General features: G+C 40.2%; 1 protein-coding gene across 1 annotated transcript in view; it reads right to left on the bottom strand.

The window, feature by feature from the left end:
* The window catches only part of LOC128136034 (5'-AMP-activated protein kinase catalytic subunit alpha-1-like), a gene marked incomplete at its 5' end in the record, with an annotated part of 38,613 nt that extends 18,705 nt beyond the window's left edge, over positions 1-19,908 (bottom strand). Inside the window, 7 exons of the mRNA XM_052775126.1 lie at positions 2,472-2,555; positions 2,939-3,425; positions 12,719-12,943; positions 13,848-13,935; positions 15,261-15,405; positions 16,381-16,474; positions 19,742-19,908. Of these exons, the coding sequence (XP_052631086.1) occupies positions 2,472-2,555; positions 2,939-3,425; positions 12,719-12,943; positions 13,848-13,935; positions 15,261-15,405; positions 16,381-16,474; positions 19,742-19,908 (1,290 nt within the window). The remainder of the gene's footprint in view (positions 1-2,471; positions 2,556-2,938; positions 3,426-12,718; positions 12,944-13,847; positions 13,936-15,260; positions 15,406-16,380; positions 16,475-19,741) is intronic.
* Positions 19,909-20,246: the final 338 nt, after the last annotated feature.

Here is a 20,246-nt window from a genome sequence, read left to right as displayed (position 1 = left end):
AGACAGCTATTAACCTACTGTCTCTAATCTTTTCCTTCTTTTCTTTTCTTTGCTCTTCTTCTTTCTCTCGATTATTATAGACTTTCCATGCTGCCTCTAACATTTTATTTAAATTTCTTGAATCCTCTCCCTCCAATTTTTGGAGTTTCCGCCTTATATCAGGCGCCGACTGTCCCATAAAAATCGAAGCCAATTGTTGTTGTTCTGCTTCTGTTTCCAATTTCAAATCAGTATATTTTCTAGCGGTTTCCTTCAATCTTTCTAAAAACACAGAGGGAGATTCATTTTTATCTTGCTTTATCTCATATAATTTAGACCAATTCAAAGCTTTCGGCATTGCATGCTTTACTCCATACAATACCCATTTTTGATATCGAGTTAACCTTCTCCTGTGTACAGTGTCATTTGGATCCCACTGGGGATCCCCTGAAGGAAAACTCTGTTCCAAAGTCCCAGAAAGCGTTTCATTCATAAGTGCTGCCTCTGCTTCTGCTTTTCCAGTTTTTAATACCATCTGTTTTTCAGTACTATCCAATAAATTATCCAATATTACTTGTAAATCATTCCAATCGGGATCCTGAGTTCTAATAATTGTTTCTACAACCCTTCCTACTCTCTCCGGATCTTCTCTATAAACCCCTGCTGCCTGTTTCCATGCCATCAAATCCATAATAGAAAACGGCACCTTGACATATACTGGCCCATGCTGTCCCACTCCCTGTCTCAAGGGAGCCAACAATTGAGATTGCTGACGAGTTCTCCGAGACACTGGGGTATGAACTACTACTTCTGGTGTCTCATCAGCTTCTTCCCTCATTCTAGTACTATCCGGTTCTATTATTCTCTCTGACTCAATACTCCTCTCTCGTGGATGTGAGGGAGAGAGATCCTGTTCCTCCCTTGGTGGGGCTATTTCTAATTCTAGTCCCATTTCATCCTCCTTTGGCACCGTACATCTAATGCACCTCCTTCCAATATCACAAGCTGAACAACAACTCTTAACTTTCTTATTTTCTGAAGTTAATGTCATCACCAAATTGTCTCGACTAATTAACTTGCATTCTTTTTGCCAATCTGCTCTCTGCCTCAAATAAAAGAACAGATCCACATATGGCACTTCACTCCATTTACCCTCTCTCCTACAAAATAACATTAACTGTAATATAGTATTATAACTTAAAGTTCCATTTGTTGGCCATTTTTCTTGATCTTCCAAAACATACAAAGGCCACCAATGATTGCAATATTCAATCATTTGACTTTTTCGTAAATCATCATGTAATTCACTCCAATGTGCCAATAAACATCCCAATGGTGATGTTTTTGGTATCTTTTCATCAGTGGTTATATTTCCCATACTCTTACTCTTAAATAGTTTGGCTAATGCCATTATGCTTATATCAAATACCAAATGCACCAAATATCAAATATCAAAGTTCCAAATATCAAAACCCAAAAACCAAATACCAAATATCAAAAACCAAAAACCAAATACCAAACAAATGCAAATGACAATTGTCCCAAATACACAAATGTCCAACCCAGCAATAGCTTTCGCTTATGACTTACGGGCAGACGCCTAGGCTTCTCCACAAACGGGTACCCTCTGAGCCCCAACCCTGCGAAGCTTTCGCCGCGCCTTACGGGCAGGCTATCCAAACAAATTCCAAAGAAGAAGTGCCTTACCCTTTCTCCAGGGAACGTTGCGAGGAGCTTTGCGAGTCGAGAGCGATGGTTCCCCCCGAGAATCCCTCGGTGCCAGCCGGAGTTCGATCACCACTCGATCTCGTCCAGTCTCACTCGCAAGGTCCCATCTGGGTCGCCAAAACTGTTGCCGAAATCCGGAATAAAACTCCTTAACAGCAATGAGAAGTTAAGAAGCAGGCACTCCTTTATTGCAGCGCTGGGCACACGGGGGATCGCTCCACCTATCGTGTGCACCTGTCTTGTCTAACGATACAGTTAAATACACACCTGTTATACATATTCATTAAGTTTCTGGGAAATGTTATACATAATCATCAACTTTCCAGTAAATCATTAGCATATGTATATGTCTCTTCACACAGGCGCAGCAAAGGTCTCTGGTGGTCTTCAGAAGCCCTCTGGTGGTCTTTCATAGTCTTCCTCACTTGTCCGCTTCTTGACCTCCTTTAGCTGATTCTGCGCAGTATGATTCTCATCACTATCTATATTAGTTTGCATAAAAATGTATACTATGTTCTCTTTTGAAATCCAACCTTTTCAATGATTGGTCTTTCAGTTTGTTATCAAAATGGGAAAGGTAGGGAGTTTTCAAGAAGCGAATCTTCTTGGCTTCTTAAAAGAAAATATAAGCCAACGATAATCAGCTAAAAGTACAGTACTGCACATTCTTTAAGTTCTTTATCTACTATGGTTACACCCCACAACTCTATATTCCTAATATTTCAGTTATAATCAGATTTGATTTCTTTTAAAATGTAACACACCTGATACAACTGTAGACTCATTTTGGAATATGCACTTGTCACTGGATTCTTCCTTCGAACACACAGATAGTATGGATTTACAACCTAGTACAAAAGAGATTTGAGTTAGTAACTGGAACTGCTTGAGAAGCACTGCATATTGTTTTTCTTATTTCAACTCACTGGTATTATCAAGTGATTTCAGGCTTGCCTGCCAGAGCATTTTTTTTTTCCAACAAAAAACCCCCACTCAACACATTCCCACAGCCCCAGTAGAAAGGTTAAACACATTAGCAAGATTTTTCCTGTCAGCATAAATAAGTCTCCCCCAAAACCCTTCCTGCACAGCAAGCACAAGCAGTCAGCACAGGCACATGAGATTATTTTCCAGCACAGGAGAATGTAGTTTCAGACTTCTAGGCTATGTAATTACACAGCTCAAACAAAAAATTACTGTTGTCTGCTGTAAAAATCCTTTATTATTTTACCTTCCATTCATAATCCAGTTCTTTAATTGCTCGACAAACTTCAGCCATGATATCATTAGGTCGACTCTGACTCCGTATTCCCAAGTGCCACTTAGCTCTTCTTACACCTTGGTGTTTTGACTTCTGTGGATTCAGCTCATCAAGAGTATGGCGGGGACGTGGTGCTTCAGCTACTAAGAATGGCACTCTTTCAGGATGAGGGCGAGACAGATTGTGATCATCAAGAAAAGAATCCGGTGGGCTTGTAGCCAAGTAGAAGTCTTTGGCCTCATTCATTATTCTTCTATTATCTATAATGAGGTGATAAGCAACCACTAAAGGGTCCTGATGATTTTGGCTGTATAGACAACTTAGCACTTCCTCTTCAGTGCATTCAAACTTCTCACACACTTCTTTTAAGGCTTCATCATCAATCATAGTAGAACTATATGATGGGTCTTCAGGAAACAAGTATTTGGGAAGGTCCTGCTTAAACCATTCATGTTCCCTAGATTAAAAAAAAAAAGTCTGAATATATATATATATAAAGCAAGCCTTTTAAGTATTAAATTATTTAAATAATAAAATTATTTTTAGTCTGTACAAAAACCCCAGTTGTCAGTCCAAGTCCCCTTCTGTGCAGCACAACAGCACATAATGTTAAGTAATCACCTCCTTCACAAGATTTTGCTAGTTATTTTGCAGGAGACTGAAAAAATCCTCTTTCCTGTAAGGGTTTCAACTACCTGATCTCCAAAAAGATCTTCGTATAACTCAACCAGCTTTTTATATAAGTGGTTGTGGGATGTTTTTGTTTGTTTTTACTGCCACTATCTTAGTTTTGAGATATTTTCAACTCTTCCCCACTCCCCACCAGGGGGTGATGTATTTAAGCCACCATAAGGTCTTGTGAAACAGGATACCCTTTGTATAAACAAGGCACGCCTTGCTAACAACTGTGCCCCTGAAGAAGAACTAAAAGACTGATAAGAAGGGAACATCCTACTCCAGGAGGCACCGAAAGTTGAATAATTGCTAATAGGCATGAAGTCAGCAAAAATCTTCCATAACTGGGGGACAGGTAAAGGCGGCAGGGGGAGATCAGACCACCGACTCAATTCAAGACCAAAAGACTTACCCCCCCACTCTCCTTGAGCACATGCTGTAGAATAAAAGAACACTGTACCTTTAATTCGAAGCGGGGAAAATTTAACCCAACAGAAACTGTGGTAGATAAGCCACTACCAGTAATAGTTTTGGGGAAGAACTTTGGAAATTGAATATGTATAACTAAACTGTATAAATTGCTTGCCCGTTTAGGTATGAGGGGACTAGCTTTGTGGATTACCACCTAGCCTCCATCCTTGCGCAAACATGAACTGGAATAAAATACCTCTGCTCTGTGTGTATATTGGCGTTTCGCACACCGGGTAAACAACCCCACTTTTGGGACAACAGGGAAAGTGAGCGAGCAGCTGTGTGGTGCTGAAACGGGGAGCCAAAGGAACCTTAGTAGATATAGTAGATATATAGATGTAGATAAGAATTGTTTAATAATTATCTAGCTTATAATGAAGTTAAAGAAATTTCAATAGAGGTAGACATGGCCCAAGAGGATGAGAAGTGATGCTTAACGTTTGCATTGTTGGCCCAAGGGGATGAGAAGTGATGCTTAACGTTTGCATTGTTGAGGCTGGCTGGGGCAGGAGATAGTCCCTGATAAGAAGCAGCAGTCGACCCCAAAAACCAGCCAAGACCGGCCTTGTGACTTTTGGAACTAATTTTAATATGAAGCGGGGGTAGATCATGCCTATGTAAAGGCGTATTGCGAAACTCTATGTATATGTAACACTTGACTGTATAAATTCGAAGCGAACTGCCGAGTCAGGCACGCACGACTGGTGGGACTACCCCCCGTGCTGCCCAGCGCTGAATGAACATACCTACTTTACAATCTCACTGATTGTGGAGTCTGTTTCCGCACGTCAGTTTGGCGAGCCAGCCAGGAGACTCTCTGCTCGGCTGCGGGACCGACTGCAGAGCAGACGCCCCTAGGCGCGCCCCGAGCACTTTCCTCGGAGGAGCCTCCGCTGCCAGCCACTCACCGCGGGAGCAGACAACAACCTCCTGAAGCCGCGGACCAAACGGTATGTGTCACAGAGGGAGCCTGTAGAAATACGGGCCGGGGCAGCTGGTAAATCGCGCAGAGACATCTGGCGTGCAGCGTAGTCCCCGTATGGGAGGAGGGTACCCTGTATGGTGACAAGGGGGGATTTGCTGACCGATAGAGCGGCCGCCAGTGATCTTGGGGGTAGATCGAGCAAATCCGGGGTGACCGCTGCATCCCGGTATCGGGAGCCAGGACGGACCTGTCGATGACTGGTATATAAGAGGCAGGAGAAGGGTAAGCGCACCCCCTCGCAACTGCGCTTGGTACATTTTTGCAGCTGCTGAAAGGTTGTCAACTGGAGCGATGATTGTATGATGTGCATGTTTGGAAATTTTATGTTAAGGATTTTTATGTGAGTGTGTGGAAATGTTATGTTGAAATCTATATGTGTATCTATGTTTGTTAACGTGTAAATGTCTTACGTATTAATGGGGGAATAGAGCGAAGGGAATCACTTCTTTGGTGGTTTGGGCTTGAACCTTGGGAATATTTAAACGACGGAGGGCATTGGATAAGAAGGGAAAATGGACAATTTTATTTAAAAGGAGCATATGTGACTCCCGCAGGATGGCAAGTAGCTTTGGATTGGGAACAACCTGCTTTAAACATATCTCAAAATCCCACAGTTGGTGGACAAATAGGGGTAATTCCCTGCTTTGTATGTGGGCTTGTAACTAGACTGTATAATAATTGGCATCCGGCTTGGGTTTTGTTGAAGTGTAAATCTTGTGGGAGAAGGTGGTATTGTACATCTAGCAGACGGAAACCAGACTGCCCTAAGTGTTTTCCCCAAATTCCACACTTTTATGATTGGGAAAGAGCTCACCAAGAATCTGAAATGGTGAAATTGGTGAGTGGAAGGGAAAATTTAATCCCAGAAATTCGGGACATGTGGGAGGAAAACTGGGAGAAGACTATAAAGAAGTGTAAGGAACGATTTGCATGGAAGCTTATTAAAAAGAGAAGTTATAAAATGGGAAACAATCAAGGGGGAATATTGAGGAAGAGTCCTCTAGGTTGTGTAATTGCCCACTGGAAAGATATTGTTGGGACCGGAGGAACAGAAAATAAAAAGAACCTTATTAAATTTGCAATCAATGGTGGCCGTTGTATAAGTTAGAAGGTGATGCTAAGTGGCCACTTAATGGGTCAATAGATTACAATACTCTGTTACAACTAACGCTGTTTTTAAGGAGAGAAGGAAAATGGGATGAGGTTTCGTATGCAGACATGTTTTTTCACCCTCCAAAATCATCCGGAGTGGCAAAGGGACTGTGGAATGGTACCCCCACAGGACCCCATGGTGCTCGCAGTTGAGTGAGAAAACAACAAGGAGCTTAGAGGTAAACTGAGGTGGTGGTGTTAGGCATGTAGTATTGGACAAAGATGTACTAAGGCAAATAAAATTCATCAGGCACCAGAACAAGATCTGATTTGTTTAAGCCTCCCCCTCGACCACAGGAACAGGATGCAGACTCGGATAGAACTCCGACCCCCCCGGACAGCCCTGTATCTTCCCGTACTAGAAAGAAAACTCCTCAACAGCTTTACAAGCACCTCTCCGAGAGGCGGTGGGGCCGGATGGTGGGACGATGTTAATCAAAGTACCCTTTTCTACTGCTGACCTAGGGGAATGGAAAAAGGTTGCAAAAGATTATAGGAGAGATCCGATAGGTGTAACTAAGCATTTCCAATTTATTGTAAAACAGCATAACCCTGATTGGAAGGATATACAGCTATTATTGGAATATATGACTGAGACAGAGAAACAGCTGATTTTAAAAACAGCAGGGAACCTAGCTGAAGATCATTATAAGATTACAGGAGGGGACATTAAGGAATATTTCCCTCTCCAAGACCCAAAGTGGGATGTTAATAGATCTGCACATATGGAAAGATTGCAGGAGTATCAGGAGTGGATTACAAAAGGAATGGAGAGGGCAATCCCCAAAACTATTAATTGGTCAGCTTTATATGCAGTCAAACAGAGTCCTTCCGAGTCTCCATCTGAATTCCTGGATCGATTGAGGGATGTAATGCGCCGCAGCACACCGCTGGATCCTGGGTCAGAGGTAGGAGTACAACAATTGGTCTCCCTGTTTTTGGGTCAATCTACAGGAGACATAATGCGCAAACTTAAGAAATTGCGCCCTACGGAGGGTAAGAATTTAGAAATATTGTTGGTTGAAGCATGGAGACTATTTAGTAACAGAGAAGAAGGATATAGGTAGGGGCAAAGGAAATTAATGGCTGTTATCCAGGAAGAAAGAGGAAGAGGGCCTAGACGAGACTCGCCCCGACTGGGCAAGGATCAATGTGCTTTGTGTAAGAAATTCGGTCATTGGAAAAAGGAATGCCCAAGGAACAAGAAGGAGGATCAGAGGGCTCAAACAGGAAGAACGGTAGCCCATGTGAAGGGAGATTGACGGGAACCTGGGGAATCTACCCTAGCGGATCCACTGGTTATAATTAAGCTAGGGAAAACACAACAAGAGGTAGAATTTTTGGTAGATACAGGGGCAACATACTCGGTTCTGAATCAAGCTTTGATGCCCCTGGGAGATGATTATGTCATGGTGAAGGGAGCGACTGGCCAAAGTGAATAGGTGTATTTTTGTAAACCTTTAGAATATAAATTAGGAAAACAGTGGGGCATTCATAAATTTTTATATATGCCCAACTCCCCAAAGGCACTTTTGGGAAGGGATTTGTTGGAACAATTGGGAGCAAAAATTGTATTCGAAAAGGGAGAAATTACTCTGGAGGTAAAAGATCAGCAATATATTCAAATATTGAGCCTAACCTTAACCAGTCTCCCCCTAGAAGGAAGCATTAACGAGGACATCTTAAACCAAGTGTACCTGGGGGTATGGGCTACCGATGCACCTGGAAGAGCGAAAAGTGCTCCACCTGTTGAAGTTAGGATCAAGGAAGGCCAAAAGCCAGTAAGAATTAAACAATATCCCCTAAAGAAGGAAGACAGAGAAGGAATCCGGCCGGTGATAGAAAAATTTTTGCAGTTGGGATTATTAAAAGAGTGTGAGTCTGAATTCAATACCCCTATATTACCTGTTCGGAAGCCCGATGGGTCATATCGGGTGGTCCAAGACTTACGGGCGGTGAATAAGATAACTAAAGATCTTTACCCAGTAGTGGCGAACCCATATACCCTGTTGACCGTATTAACACCTGAATTGACTTGGTTTACTGTTTTAGATTTGAAGGATGCTTTCTTTTGCCTCCCTCTCCATGAGGCCAGCCAAAAACTATTTGCATTTGAATGGGAAAACCCCAAGAGTGGTCGAAAGACCCAGCTCACTTGGACGGTGTTGCCACAAGGATTTAAGAATAGTCCTACCATTTTCGGCAATCAGCTTGCGAAAGACTTAGAATCCTGGGAAGCCCCGTCTGAGGAAGGGAAGCTGTTGCAGTATGTGGATGATATCCTGATCGCCACCAAGACAGAGGAAGATTGTATAATATGGACAGTGAGTCTGCTGAATTTCCTGGGACTTCAAGGGTACCGGGTATCCAAGAAGGCGGCACAGGTAATGCAACGCAAAGTGAATTATTTGGGCTATGAAATTAGTGCGGGACAAAGAACTTTGGGACAGGCCCGTAAAGAGGCAATATGCCAAACTCGGAGACCTCAGACAGTAAAAGAGTTACGGACTTTTCTGGGAATGACGGGGTGGTGCCGATTGTGGATCTATAATTATGGATTGCTTGTTAAACCACTGTATGCATTGACAGCCACTGAGCAGAAACACCTTGAGTGGAACAAGGAGACCGAACGAGCCTTTGAGCTACTGAAAAAGGCTTTGATGTCGGCCCCGGCCTTAGGACTCCCAGATGCGAGTAAGCCGTTTCTTCTTTACTCCCACGAGAAGCAGGGCATTGCCCTGGGAATATTAGCACAAAACCTGGGTCCATATCGACGGGCAGTTGCCTACCTTTCTAAGCAGTTAGACACGACTGCAAAAGGTTGGCCTGGATGCCTGCGGGCGGTTGCAGCTGTGATACTGAACATACAGGAAGCCCGAAAGTTTACTCTGGGCCAGAAAATGACTGTTTTGGTGTCTCATACAGTATCAGCAGTACTGGAAGCAAAGGGTGGGCATTGGCTCTCTCCACAAAGATTCCTGAGATATCAAGCTATATTGGTAGAGCAGGATGATGTGGAGATTGTAGTCACTAACATTGTCAACCCAGCTTCTTTTCTCAGCGGGAACACAGGAGAACCGGTACATCATGACTGTTTGGAAACCATCGAAGCAACATACGCCAGTTGCCCAGACCTGAAAGACAGCCCCATGGAAAACGGGGAAACTTGGTTCACAGACGGAAGCAGTTATGTCCTAAATGGTAATCGACATGCGGGATACGCCATCACCACCAGCCAAGAGGTAATAGAATCAGGGGCTTTGCCCATGAACACCTCCGCACAGAAGGCAGAAATAATTGCTCTAACCCGCGCCCTGGAATTGGCCCAGGGCAAAGTTGTGAACATTTATACAGACTCAAAATATGCCTTTGGAGTTGTACACGCACACGGAGCAATTTGGAAGGAGAGAGGACTATTGAGTTCTCAAGGGAAAAATATCAAACACAGAAGAAATTCTGAAGTTACTGGAAGCTGTCCAGCTCCCTGAGAAAGTAGCAATTATGCATATTAAGGCACACCAGAAAGTGAGCTCAGATTTGGAAAGAGGGAATGAGCTGGCGGACAGAGAGGCAAAACAAGTGGCCAAAACAAAGGTAAAAATAGAAGAGGCTTTAATTCCTGATAGACAAATCTCCCTAAAAGGTAAGCCAGAATACACCAGGGAAGATCAGAAGCTCATCACAGATTTAGAAGGGTCATATAATGAAGAGGGGTGGGCTCATACCCCACAGGGAAAACTAATCGTTCCCTCTTGCTTACTGTGGCATTTGATACGGGAGGAGCATAGGAAAAGACATTGGGAGACAGAGACTGTATAAACATTTGATAAGGGAAATTGTGGCTAGAAATTTATATACCACGGTGAGACAAGTGACTCAACAATGTGATCTTTGCCTTCAGACTAATCCTAAGAATACCCCCAAACTAGAAATGGGTCAGATTGGAAAAGGCAATGGGCCTGGACAACAATGGCAAATTGATTTCACAGAACTTCCAAGAAAAGGGGGGTATCGATATTTACTAGTATTAACTGATACCTTTTCAGGTTGGCCAGAAGCATTCCCAACAAGAACGGCTAAAGCCCGGGAGGTAACTAAAATACCAGTGCAAGAGATAATACCATGTTTCGGGGTTCCAGCAACTATGTCCTCTGACAGAGGACCACATTTTGTCTCAAAAATAGTACAACAAATTAGCCGCCATTTGGGTATAGATTGGCAGCTTCATACTCCATATCACCCCCAGTCGAGTGGTCAAGTGGAAAAAATGAACCACTTAATCAAACAGCAAATTGTGAAATTGGGACAAGAAGCAAATCTGACATGGCCTCAGTCTCTCCCTTTAGCCCTTTTGCATATACAAACAAGACCAAGGGCGAGGGAAGGACTGAGCCCCTTTGAAATGTTGTATGGACGACCCTATGAAATACAGAAAGGGGTGACTGTGCAAGCTGGGGACGAAATTGTGACCTCTTACATGGTAGCATTGAGTAAGCAGCTCAATAAAATCAGGAAGCATGTGGCTGGGACTTGAGAGAGAGGTTTGGATGGGCCTGTACATAATATACAACCAGGAGATTATGTATATGTAAAGTCTCTTACAGGAAAAACCCTGGAGCCACAGTGGGAAGGACCATTCCAAGTACTACTCACCTCCTTTACTGCAATAAGCAATTGTTTGTCACTGTAATAATCATCATTCTCTTGTCTGTGGTCCTTTGCATAGTGGTTCAATGTGGCTTTTGGTGCTGTAAGAGTACAGGAGACTCTTACAGTGAATGGAAGAAGAATCAATTATGACGGAAGCTGGAGTCCAACAAATATTTTGAGAGAATGCTAGATAGGGAAACAATGTATTAGAAGTACTAGAGTTGGATATAGTAAAAGAATTTACTATTTTCTAGAAAAGGGGGGACTGAGACAGGGAGCCAAAGGAACCTTAGTAGATATAGTAGATATATGGATGTAGATAGGAACTGTTTAATAATTATCTATCTTGTAATGAAGTTAAAGAAATTTCAATAGAGGTAGACATGGCCCAAGGGGATGAGAGGTGATGTTTAACGTCTGCATTGTTGAGGCTGGCTGGGGCAAGAGATAGTCCCTGATAAGAAGCAGAAGTCGACCCCAAGAACCAGCCAAGACCGGCCTTGTGATTTGGATAAACGCCAAGGAGCGACTGAGTCTGCGCAGGGACAGAAGGTTAAGAGTTCACCTGAAGAAGACATACAGCCTTCATCTTCATGACCCCCGACAACCACCACAAGGAGGCACTGCGCAGGCGCAGTTGGGAAGAACTTAGGAAAATGACTTCTTGGAACTAATTTTAATATGAAGCGGGAATAGGTCATGCCTATGTATAGGCGTATTGCGAAACTCTATGTATATGTAACACTTGACTGTATAAACTTGAAGCGAACTGCCCATTCAGGCGCGCACGACTTTGGTGGGACTACCCCCTGTGCTGCCCAGCACTGAATGAACATACCTACTTTACAATCTCACTGATTGTGGAGTCTGTTTCCGCACGTCAATAGGAACTTAGCTTAAGTTTTACAATGTTTAGTTCTCACAGTGCTTTGATTTCTGCAAAGAAGTACTTCCCATTGTAATAAAGTAGCAAGGGATGTGTGTACTACATTTTGTTCTACTGAAAGAACATGAACATTGCCAACTTCCTAACTTCCAACCCTAAAAGAGGAAGCATTTTCACTAAGGTAGTATTTCAGAGCTCTTTCCTTAGAGCTTCTTACAAAGGAAACAGGAAAACCTAACTAAGCTACTGCATGAAAGACAGCTTTATCAGCTACCTTTTTTTTTTTTTTATTCTACCCATTGTGCACTTGTCAAAGCAGTCACCCTCTCCAGAATCCTATCTTGAAATCTGGAGCCCATGATGGCTATCTGTAGCTACAAGCTTTAACTTATCAGTATTCTATGTAGTAATTGTCACTCATACACAGGTTCATGCCACAGTTTTGAAGCTAGAATAGAAAGTGCCATCTTATACATGGAATATTCAGCCTTAACTGATTTTTTAGAGTCTGCAGAAATATGAATAAAAACAGTAGTTATCAGGTTAGAGAGTCATAACTTCCCCTCAGACATTTACAGTACAGAATAGCAGTTCTTAACAGCAAGGAATTTTCTTGCCCAGAGAAGTCAATACAGTGAAATTTTTGCAAAGCATTCTGCAGGTAAACAGGTTTGCTTTAGCAGTCTTAAATCCGGAGTTTCTCAGAATTTCTATATATAACATATATATTTGTTTTACTGCGACCTCCAATAGATACTTCACTGGCCACTTGAGATCAGAGCCAGAGCTAAAGACAAACAACCAGAAGTTGAATTTTTCATCTCAGACTATAAAACAGGGACAAGCTATATGAATGATTTCTTTGTTCTGCATATTTTCACTGAGATTACCATTCCAGCATCCTGTGATCAGAAATCAGTTAATGTTTTACCTAATGCTTCTGATTGTTGCTCTCTTCATTGGATCTACTTGCAGCATGTGTTTCAGAAGACTAATTACAGATGGATTCAGGTACTGAGGAGTATAAAAGATACCATCACATATCTTCTTAAAAAGGGTTGGCACGTGATCATCATCAAATGGAAGTGTTCCACATAACAAAGCATAGAGAATAACCCCACTGCTCCAAATATCTACTTCTGGACCTGCATATAATCTGGGAAAAAGTTAACTATTAGTGATTTGTGCTTAGTACATTTAAATAGAATTTTTTCTACTGTCTTACAATGTATCACATTAATTAAGAGTGTGTGAAATTGGGACAACTAATCTGCAATTACTATACCATTTCAGTGCTATGCCTCCCTTGAACTCTAGTGTCCTTCCCCTTCAAATATGTAACAAAAGCTAGGGCACAAGTACTTAGTTTTCCTCTCCATTGTATAAAAATAATCCACAGATACAGTTTAAGACAATGGTAAACTGAAAGAAACTTGCACCTACTACCAAGAAAGCCCATGTTATACATGGTTATCACTGTTTGAGTGGAATCTATGCAGTCATCTAGCCTCCAAATCTTGGAGGCTGAGAAGTTTGAGTCCATATAGCAGAACTTGTCACATCTTCTATACTACTGCCTGAATAAAACATACATTTGGCCTCCAATCAGCAAGAGATATTAGGGTGGGTAGCTGAAAGCAGCAGATTTGACAATCACCAAGTGGAAAAAAAAAAAAAAAAAAAAGGAAAGTTACCTTCAGACTGAATATCTATTCTGCAGCAGATATTTCACTGCTGCTCAACTTCACAGTAAACTTTCCCCGTATTTCTATCTGTACCTCTACTTCCAAGATCTTAGCTGTGAGATTTTTAAACCAATTCAAGCACACTGTACACACTGGATTTGGGACATTAGACATCACCTCCACATTACAGGAACTATTCAAAGCTAGTTCATTGAAGCCTTAAATACTTATGAAAAATTATCAAGGCAATTAAGAGTTCAGCCCACAGTTTCTCAGCATCAAGCTTGTCAATTGCACTAGTTTTGTAGCCTTTAGAATTAAGCAGCAAAATGACTGAAGCACATGCACACATGCATCCAATAGAAAATAAACTACCTTCCTGAAATTACTTCCGGTGCAGCATAGTTAGGGGAACCACAGCTTGTTCTTAAAAATTCTCCATCTGACATCATATTTGATAGACCTGAAAGTGTATGAGAGTAACTACTAAAGATTCAGAGAGCAAAATGATTTCACACTGCATATACCACCTAGAACAAATCACTAGTAAGTCAAATTAGAAAGTTAACTAATTTATCTCAATAAGGAAGCAACATTGTTTGGAATTATTGAAATTTTTATATGAGAATGCCACATGATCCTGCATTTGGTTTACCAGAAATTTGAGTAACATCAATCCATTATTGCACACAACCTAGGAATGTTTGAAAACATATTCATTCCAAGACAAAAACCAGTCCATTTTAGATTACACAGGCATGATAGAGAACAAAGTTGCTCTAAGGGAGAGAGCAGCGTAACAAGAAAGTGTCTTAAAAACCACATTTGCTTCTAAATGCCAAAGTAGAAAATGCTACCACAGAATTGCCTAAAATTCTGTAAGAGGTTATACAGAGTAAGGGAACTGAGGAGCATACACAGCTTCACCACAATTTAGACACACTGCTTTAACTGGTTCCTGAATCACTGCAGTTTAGTATAGCTTGATTTTTAGATACTGTTAGTGATTAAAATGTACTTTAGAACTAGGCCATCTTCATTCACCAGCCCTCAGCATACCCTATGACCAGTAAAGAATTACCACTTCTAGAATAGCTGTGGAAAATATCTTCTGGTTTCCTCAGTGGAGGCTGCATAATCAAGACTACTACAGGCCAGAGAACTTGGTTGCAGAGAAGGAATTATGCCCCTTTATGGGGGGGGGAATAGGAAAGAACACAGCTTGGTTAGCTTTCATACTCTAATATACAAAAGCTTTTATTAAGTTCTTAATAAGCTTGTCACAATTAAGTGCTTTTAATTACATTTTTTCAATCACATTTAGAGTTTTTAAAGTGAATTTAGAGTAGTCGTAGGAGTAGTGTATTTTAATAGAGCAATGTGGTTCTTAAATATGATGAACTGTCCTTGCACTATACTTCCAAGAGAGCTAAGCACCTGCATTTTATAGATGGAGAAACAGGCAATAAGAGAGTCAATTTTGAAGCGGCAAGGTGGGGAACTAAGTCTATTTAGCATTTCAGAGAAAACATTAAGCAAGACCAAACAAGGCAGTTCACAATTTCACCCAGTCACAGAAAATACCTGACTTGAAGAAAAAGCTTTAGAGGAAAAATTCTACACACATGCACACATTTTGTTTTACATTCATACTAATCAGGTTTTCTTGTATTATGTCCTACCACCAGGATATTCAAATATACGCATTTTATTAAATATTTCCCATAGTAATTAACAGGATCTAAATAACACCAGAAACGTGATCAGATATAAAATAGCAATGCTTACCAAAGTCAGCTATCTTGGCATTCATGTGTGCATCAAGCAGCACATTTTCAGGCTTCAGATCTCTATGTACTACCATATGCCTGTGACAGTAATCCACACCAGAAAGGATTTGCTGGAACAGACATCTACTTTCCTTCTCATCAAGCTAAGACAAACAAAGGTTTTAAACAATTTTGAGACAGTGGAAGGTAACTTTGTTTTCCTCTATATGAATTAAAGGAAATTTTCCCCATGACCTAAAGTTATCACTCATAGTTTTGATACTTTATACAGCAGATGATCAGAACTTGTAGCAGAAAGCTTCATAACTTACATCATTTTGTTTGTACCACAGCTCTAAAATGACTAAATCAAAACAATATCCACCAACTCAAGAGTCAGTGAAACTTCTCAATCACGCTTTTGAAATTGGTTAGGCAGATGTTATATACTCAGTAATTAGAAATATTAGCACCCAAACATTAACTTTGTCTAATTAGAATATCAATGAACTTTGATATTTAAGCACAGTGTAAGATTCAAGTTGACAAAAGCTGCTGACACTCAGTACAGAAGTGATAAATTTTAGATGCTACTTATGCTCCTATTAGCAGCTAGCCCCAAACAGCAGACTTAGCTGGGCATTTCCTATAAACACACCCTAATCCATGTCAAAGTTTGCTCAGTCTAACAACTAGCTAAAATTATCCTGGCTATCTAGATGGTTTGTCAAAAGTGACTTTAGGACTTTCACAGAAACCATTCTATTAGTAGGAGAGGATAACAAGGGCACGATGATAGCTTTCCAATAATAGGTTATACTGAAGAAATAGTTTTCAGCTACTCCAACTGGATACATATCCATCCAGTTTGTACACAGTAATTGTAAATTAACATATCAGTATCATTTATTCTTCAGTAGAGTGGAAAAATGCTACAAAGTCATACATAAAGATCTGAAATGGGTTAACACATAACCATTTTTAGTTTCAAAACAAGATGTAGTCATAAAGTATATTTTAATTGCTAACCGCAAAATAAATGCTGAATACATAAAAAACAAACCTTCATTTAACAGGAATGTTGCAAAAGCAATAACAGAATGCAAGTCATTGATTTGTAGAGTTGGACTACTTCTTACCCTTCCATTTTTACAGATATAATCAAACAGTTCTCCTCCTGAAACATATTCCATCACCATGAAAATGTCAGTTGGTGTACTGATGACCTGGTACCTGATAAGAGAAGGTATCTGTTAGTCAGTAAAAGAAGCTAGTTACATTTAGTTAAAACCAAATTCGTACAAAGAGTCAGATAAAAGTATACTTTAAAAAAAAAATTATCAGCCAATTTACAGCTACTGGAATGATATTTTTCAGAAGCTATTTCCTCTCCTTTCACTGTGTGATGCCATCATTGCCAAGACTAGCAGGGAATTTGTATTTCCCACCAGGAAAATCAGTCTTCATACTTTCAGAGGACTATTCTTAGTCCAAATGATTTCTATGAAGCCATTTACAGTGCTGCCTCACAGACATCTTAGTGCAGTGAGGAAGGAATTCAAAAGGACTTTGCTAGTGCCTCAAAAGCATACACCTTTCTTTCAACCTTAACAGGCAAAAAACCCTGCCTTGCCATAAATACAAAGAAAGTGTACTTCAAGACTTGAAAAAATATTCATGATGATTGAGCGCAATTATCTTTTACAGAGAGACCTACATTTGTCATTAGTATTTAAGAGTATTGACACCCTGGTTATTATATTTTTATCATTATACTTTAAGTTTGAAAAAAGCTTTGAGGTTTTGAAATAACTAGGTTATGGCCAAACTCCCTACTTAAGAGATTGATGTTTTCTATGTATCCTTATCTAAATGTTGTTTAATTTTTTTTTCCCCTTACAGCAGTCAGAAGTGATCGATTTTTAGTGTAACAAGAAAATGCACACTGATAAACCTTCAGTCAAAATTCAGATTCTATATTGAGAAGACAGGAGGTAGCGATTGGATGAAAATGAATGTTTCAAGGTACTACACTTAAGCATACAAATATCCCAATTGTAAAAAAAAAAAAAAAATTGAATTCATCCATATACTACAGAACTGAAGTGTTCTTCAAAATGCTGATTCTAAGACAATGGGGAAAAACAGACACTTCAGCTTACTGAGACAAGTTCTTCTTGAACTGCATAGACAGCAATGAGTTCAGACTATCCAGTGAACGTATGTGTGCACATATACATGCGTGTGTGTATTTTAACAGCTTAGTATTATAGTGTAACAGTCCAATAACCTGAATACTATTCTGAGGTAGTTATCAACATGAGATCTTCAAAGTTAACTTTACCTAACATCTTATAGTCCAAGATGCTTTACCTTTACTCATTTTCTCTCAAATACCTTGGTTGAAAGTATGTCATGTACTTAAACATGAACATTCTGAAGCCATGGCTAAGACACTCTACAGAAATAGTATTTTAATCCAAAAGTTACGGTCCAACCTCATTTCTAACAGCATTACTGTTAATGACCTTTCCCATAGTTATGAAATCAATGAGCTCCATGCTTCAGGCAAACATGAGCAACAGTTTATAGCTTAGATCTTCACAGTGATTTTTCCATCCTCTGGATAGTGAGATAGTGAACAATGCCAGGAGATAAACCTCTCAACATCACTGAAAAGAATGAGCCATTCTGCACCTCACATGTTTTCAGCCTCTTGGAAGACTCAGCCATGCTTCTCTATAGTCAGTTCATTTTTCTAGTTATGGAAAAGAAGGTTGTAGAATAGTTACATACTTATAAGTAAGGTTATCAAACCACACAGCATAGATGACCAGAATGCACAGAGAGGCAATTTTATATAGGAAAACAAGATGCATTCTATTGCTAGAGGTCAAAAACCACAAGAGGAAATGCTCCAAAGGTTTTTATTTAAAGCATGGTATAGAAAGAAAGTCTTATTGAGGCAGGCTTGCAACTATATATACTGCTAAAGCATTGTATGAAATTTTTAATAAAGCACAGCAATGTTCCAAATTAGACAACGTCTAATTTGTAATATTCAGCTGAAGTAATGTTTACCTTTATCGCAAATATCTTGAGCTGCTATCTAGCAGTTCCTCAATCCAGCTAATAACACAAGCAGCATGATCCTAAGTTACCAGCAAGTCTATCTACACAACAGTATCAATTATAGCTCAAATGCTATTTACACACAGGCTAATAACCCTTCTGCTTCGGAAATCCAGGCTGACCAACTGAAAAGTTGGGGATCCATCAATTTTTCTATCATCTCCTACATCTTGTCCCTTCTCTCCACATGCAGGAGAGAAAATTCTCCCCATAATTCCCCAAGAAATTGTCACCTGAAACCTGTTAAGCTGACTTAAAAGTTTAGCAGCACCAGAAGTACACATTCCTGTTCCACCCCCATATCTCAGTTGGTACACTGACACTTCCTATTTTGTTTTGGCTACAGGCACATGCTTTGGACTCGTTCATGAATTCTAACTGGCAGCACTAGCAGTTCTTCAGCCAGACAAATCAGCTCAATAGCCTTCTGAAAACTGACCCACTGAAGAAGTTAGTGTGATGATCTGACGCAATCTGATTTAGCTCCAGTATAAGTGCTGTTGCCAAATGAAAGGAATGTATAGGGATGGCAACTGTCAGTGGCACTGTGGTCTTAAGAAAAGACTCTGCCAATAAAAAAAACCTAAACTCCAACGCCACAATTAACAACAAGAGTCACCCACATTCTAGATGTGCCCTGCTAGATGTGCAGGTTCACTTTATAGGAAAAGTAAAAAAGTCAACAGCGTTTATAATTTATTTCCTCAGACCAGATATAAGGGGTCTACTCTGGGACATATTTAATTGTACTCTGAACTCTGCTGATGAACTATTGATCAAACAGATGTAAATAGGCACACTGTAAATATCACATTTATTTAGACAAGTGGTAGCAGCTATATTGAAGAACTCTGAAATATCAGATCACATTTAACAGACTGCACATCTTTCAGAAAAACCTTGCAAAGCACCATCTACATAGGGAAAACATAGGTCACTGACCAACACATCCCTAAAAAAATATTTTGAGTAAAGAAAACACAATAAACTTACTATAGGAATGCCCTTTACAATCTTGTTCTTAACTCAGTTTCTAAACAGAAACAAAGATCAAATATAACCAGAAAAAAGAATATGGAAGCAGCAGCTAAAAAACTGAGATGGATGTTACTATAGGTATCCACCATGCCACTACCTTTATATATCTGCCCAAAGAATTTGCAAGTAAAGATCTAATGGAAGCTCTCTGCCCTGCAGAGATCAGTTTTGTGAAAATGCATTATGGAGTACACTGAAAATGGTTACATACTTGGAAACTGGTTACTTTCCTAACAATATACTGCTAATAACATTGCCCTTTAAACATGTTTCAGATCAGTGAGAGCAAGAGATTACTGCTTAGATTTTATTATAGCAAGCAAAACTTACAGCTTAATTATATGAGGATGTCTGAAGAGTTTGAGATTCTGAATCTCCCTGCGGATTTTTCCTACAACATCAAGGCTGCGAATCTTCTGTCGATTCAGGATCTTCACTGCAACTTTATGCCCAGTTAACTCATGTTTGCCAACTGCAAGGAACAAGTAAGTATTTAGTCAGAGTTCTCAATTGCTCCATAAAAACATTAATTGGACCATTTCAACTATAGCCAAGAAATACCACAGTGTAGAGAAATTCCACGCGGGGACGGACGACAGCACACCAATATGATGATCAAAGTCGCCGGTTTATTGAGCATAGCAGATCATTCTTATACAATTCTCTAAGTTCCTCAAAAGCTCTGATTGGTTGCTGCGTGCAAGCATACAGTGTCCACGCGCATAAACATAAAACATAATTGGTTATACTAACTCTGTACACGCGCATAAACAGAAGGCATAATTGGTTATATCAATCAAAACATGCGAAACTTGTCTCAATCGAATTGGTCAAG

This window comes from Harpia harpyja, chromosome W (genome assembly GCF_026419915.1).
Source record: "Harpia harpyja isolate bHarHar1 chromosome W, bHarHar1 primary haplotype, whole genome shotgun sequence".
Lineage (NCBI taxonomy): Eukaryota > Metazoa > Chordata > Aves > Accipitriformes > Accipitridae > Harpia > Harpia harpyja.
This window is presented reverse-complemented; position numbering and strand designations above follow the sequence as displayed.